The sequence below is a fragment of the Chelonia mydas genome, chromosome 5 (assembly GCF_015237465.2).
Source record: "Chelonia mydas isolate rCheMyd1 chromosome 5, rCheMyd1.pri.v2, whole genome shotgun sequence".
Lineage (NCBI taxonomy): Eukaryota > Metazoa > Chordata > Testudines > Cheloniidae > Chelonia > Chelonia mydas.
Window position 1 is genome coordinate 93,124,253 of NC_051245.2, and position 4,190 is coordinate 93,128,442.

A 4,190-nucleotide genomic window follows, 5' to 3' on the forward strand; every position below is an offset into this window, starting at 1 on the left:
TGCCCGGCACGTCTGAGATGAAAAACTTTTCTTGCGTCGTTCCCCCGTCTGATTTCCAAACCGGGATACGGATCTGTGCTTCATTCGCAGTTTTTTTCTTCTTCGCTGTTTTAAGAGTTATTTTGATTCTGGAAATTAAAGTCAAACCACCCTCTGGATCGGATGGAACTATTGCAATGGAATTTAAAGTGCACAGATACTGCCACAATGTGTTTTAGGAAAGCTAGATGCAGTTTCAGCCTAGACCACAGAGATTGCAACAGGTTTTCCTTTCCCAGACGAAGTTTCGAATAGATCGATATCACCAAAGAAGGCGAAAGCAACTGGTTTAGATCCCAGCCATCCTTCTCTAAAGCAAAGACTTGGACTGCAATCTGGATATCTGAGATACCGGCAAACCCCATGAGCAGATCCCTTCGATACAAATTTAAAAACGAATGACTCAGAAGGTTTCAGGCTTATCTGGTGAGAAAACTATAGCCAGTGAACCCGAGCCTGTACCCACTGAAATCAATGGCATAATTCCAACTGGCTTCAATGGAATCACCATCGGACTAAGTGTCCCCCGGCCCTACCTTCACAGCTTCATTTACTTTCTCCCTTCTTTCCACCCCTCTCACAGCATCGCTATGGAAGAGAAGGAGCAGGATTTTAGGTCAGTGTACAACACCTGTTAATGTTCTTTCATTAGCGGAAGTATAAGGGCAGGCGCATCTTGGAGGTTAAGGCTGAGAAAAAAGTAGAAACTTCAGCACAAACTCTCCAACTAGACGAAATAAACAGATCACGTGGAAGTGGATGAAAAATTTCTCTATGACATAGCAAGCTTATTTTTCACAGAATTCCTTCTTTTATGCCTAGCAGAACACTGCACCAGAACGTTTATGTATTTGTGTATGTTTGGGAGGTTCCTAATGCATAAAACTATTATGCGCACAAATCTCTCGGAGGAAAATGCCCATCTGGGGTGACAACAAGTGAAAAATCCTAAACAGCAGCGCCAGCAGAAGCAAACCAATAGCTCGGTTTTAATAAAACATTGGTGTACTGTACAGCAGGGCAGACGGACAACGGTAACAATCATTCACAAACCAACTGGGATTCATCAGTCAAAGAAACAAAATGTGACTTTTGAGAGGTTTGCTTCATAACTTCCCTCTTTTCTGTTGGAAGTTTTTTTTTTCTTCAGTAAAGTGCTTTTCCTGTGATTTTAAAAAAAATCTTTGTTTTATTCTTCTCATTCAGCAGTTCTTAGTTTTCAAACTCAGCTGAAATACACACCAAGCAATACACATAAAATAGCTATATCTGTGAATTGTTAAAAGGTGATGTGAAAAGCTTAATTCACAAGTTGCGGGGATTTTTTATTTTGAGAAGAAAACAGAAAATTGAGAGACATGTTACAAGTTCACAGGCAATGCTACGTTCCACGCATTTGTTTTATTAAAGAGTCCTCTATAAAAATGTTTCCTTCCCCACGGTTAAATATTCACTGCAAAATGTAAAGAATATACAGCAACAAGGTGAGTGAGATAATATCTTTTATTGGTCAACTTCTGTTGATGAAGAGACAAGCTTTCGAGCTACACAGACCTCTTCTGCAAGTCCTGAAGACCTGTGAAGCTCAAAAGCGTGTTTGTTGGTCCAGTAAAATATATTACTCCATCCACTTTGTGTTTCTGATATCCTGGGACCAATACGCTGCAACAACACTGCAAACAAGAATACAGAGTCATGACTACTTACCCATATTTAAAAGAGCCCTTTGCTGTTAATGCAGCTGCGGTTTAAATTCCTACTACTAATTTCTCTATTGTTTTGCGAAATTTACTTGTGCAATCGAGAGCCTCCCACTTTAATCCCTTGTTGTTTGCCATTGTCAACGGTAATTGCTTTGGTGTCCCTTTCAGAGCAAGATCAGTCTCGCTATCCAGCAGAGAAACACAAACAAGTTTCCCTTTGAGATATTTTTAAAATCAGATTTTAATGGCAATTTTATCCAACTCTTTATCTTGTTAAGGAAATAAAAGTTTCTAAAAATAAATTTCCTTTTACCCTAACTACTCGAGAATCCCTTATTTTTGCACAGATTCTCATCTCGAATCTTAGCACTGTTTTTTGATATCCCGGCTGCAGAAATAGTATTCCGTTTAAAATATATAACGCTGAACGATTGCACTCTGACTGGTGAGCTCTTATGTATCTGGATTTTAGACCCACTCCGATGTGCTGCCCACCCAGCACTTTCCTCTGTTCAGAAATGGACCAGGGTCTACTTCTGCAGCCACTATGACTTTTCACATCACCTTTTCATCACTTAGTTTTATAATAGTTAACAACAATAGAAGCTCTTACCTGAAACCTGGCTCTCAGTAATCTGATTGTACAATATATAAACACAGACACCAGATAGTTATATTAATCAAACCATTTAAGAGCCCATTTCTCAGATACATTCCTTGCCCCTACAAATACACCCCTTGTGGCTAGGTGTCTCTCTCTCTCTCTCTCTGCCCGTGCCCTTTAGGAATGTACTAGCACAGAGTGTAAGGCGCTCTTGCCCTCGGAGGGGGGTGGCGGGGTCTGCTCAAGGAGGGAAGAAGACGCTGGAGAAGTGGAAGGGCAGATCTGCGAAGGGCTGACGGTCAGCGCGGGGATGACAGACACAGGTGGCAGAGCTGGGGTGGGTTTGATGGGCACAGGAACCGCTGGCATAGTCTGGCCCGGTGGGTGGCAGAGAGCCTTCATGGGCACCCCAAATGGTCCATACTCGTGAGACACGGGCATGCTGGCCATCGAGTCCATCACCCCCACGTGAGGCCACACCGAGCTGACCATGTTGCTGAGCTGGCTGGACACCGGGTACCCGAGATGGTGCATCACTGAAGCCAAGGGCAGCCCGCTGGCCTGGATGACCCCCTTGTAATCTCTCCCGATGATGTTCTCGATGGCGAAGGGGTGTTTGAAGCCGGACGACGGGCTGCTCCCATTGAGGCCGTAGGGCTGGAACTGGGGCAGCCTCCCGACGCCGGCCGCGGCGGCGGCGGCGGCGGCAGCCACGGCAGCCTCCGAGGTGCCCAGGCCCGGCATCTTGCCCGGGTGCTGCGGGTGGAAGTAGTGCACCACGTGCGGCGGGGGCGCGGGGCCCTTGGGCACCCCGCCGGGCAGCGGCGGCTCGGGGCGCAGCACCTTGAAGCGCTTGCGGCGCCGCAGGAAGCTGCCGTTCTCGAACATGTCGCCGCAGTCCGGGTGCAGCGCCCAGAAGCTGCCCTTGCCCGGCTGGTCGGGCCGGCGCGGGATCTTGATGAAGCAGTCGTTGAAGGAGAGGTTGTGGCGCAGGGAGTTCTGCCAGCGCTGCGTGTGCTCCCGGTAGTAGGGGAAGCGCTCCATGATGAACTTGTAGATGTCGCTCAGGGGCAGCATCTTCTCGGCCGAGTGCTGGATGGCCATGGCCGTCAGCGAGATGTAGGAGTAGGGGGGCTTCTGGTCGCTGTAGGAGCTCTTCCCCGGCCTCGGCATCGCCGCCCGCTGCCGCGGCAGCTACAGCCCCCGCACGCTCCCCGTGTGCCCGCTAACCCGGACCCTACTTCCCGATAATCGCCCCCGCCTCCCGACACCCGCGTCTGCCGCCTATCGCGCCCCCTCGCTCCACGTCCCGCTACTGGCTACCTCGCAGCCCCGCTGCATGCCGCGGAGCGTCCCGCCGCCAACTCCGCACGGGCCGCGCGCCGGGCCCCGGGAACCCGCGCGCAGCTGGCGAGACGCGGGGCGCTGCCAGAGGCCGGGGCTCGCGCGGGGAGAACCAGCGTCTCTCACATGCTCCGCACCCCGCTGTCCCGCCCACCCCCCCGCACAGTGTCCTGCCCGAAACCTGCAGCTCCCTCAGCCGCCCGCCCCGGGGGCTATTTAGCGGGGAGAGCGTCACCCAGACGGCGGGGGGAAATCGCTGCTTGTCTCCGTTTATGCCCCAACCTTTCGCCTTCCCCGGACAGCCGCCGCCGCCTCTTTGGAGCCGGAAAGTTTCCCGGCTTGGCACTCTGCGGCCGCCGGCGCGCTCAGACTTTCTTTGCGGGAGTTGCTGCGGGGGCTTTTTCTGGAGCGCGGCGGCGGGAGCGAGTGGTCCTTGCTGCCTTCAGCGCACACCTGCCCGTCGCCCCGGCAAGCAGGGGAAACGGCGCCGTGTCCCATTA

At 51.3% G+C, this 4,190-nt stretch overlaps 1 protein-coding gene across 1 annotated transcript; it reads right to left on the reverse strand.

The window, feature by feature from the left end:
- Positions 1–1,053: 1,053 nt before the first annotated feature.
- Positions 1,054–3,538, reverse strand: FOXB2 (forkhead box B2). Its single transcript, XM_027827908.3, has one exon. It carries the CDS (start codon positions 3,517–3,519, stop codon positions 2,524–2,526), a length of 996 nt encoding a protein of 331 aa, XP_027683709.2. The 5' UTR covers positions 3,520–3,538; the 3' UTR covers positions 1,054–2,523.
- Between the last annotated feature and the right edge of the window lie 652 nt (positions 3,539–4,190).

Coding starts and splice junctions, on each gene's coding strand:
- FOXB2 (XM_027827908.3), bottom strand. CDS start 3,519: ATGCCGAGGCCGGGGAAGAGCTCCTACAGCGACCAGAAGCCCCCCTAC.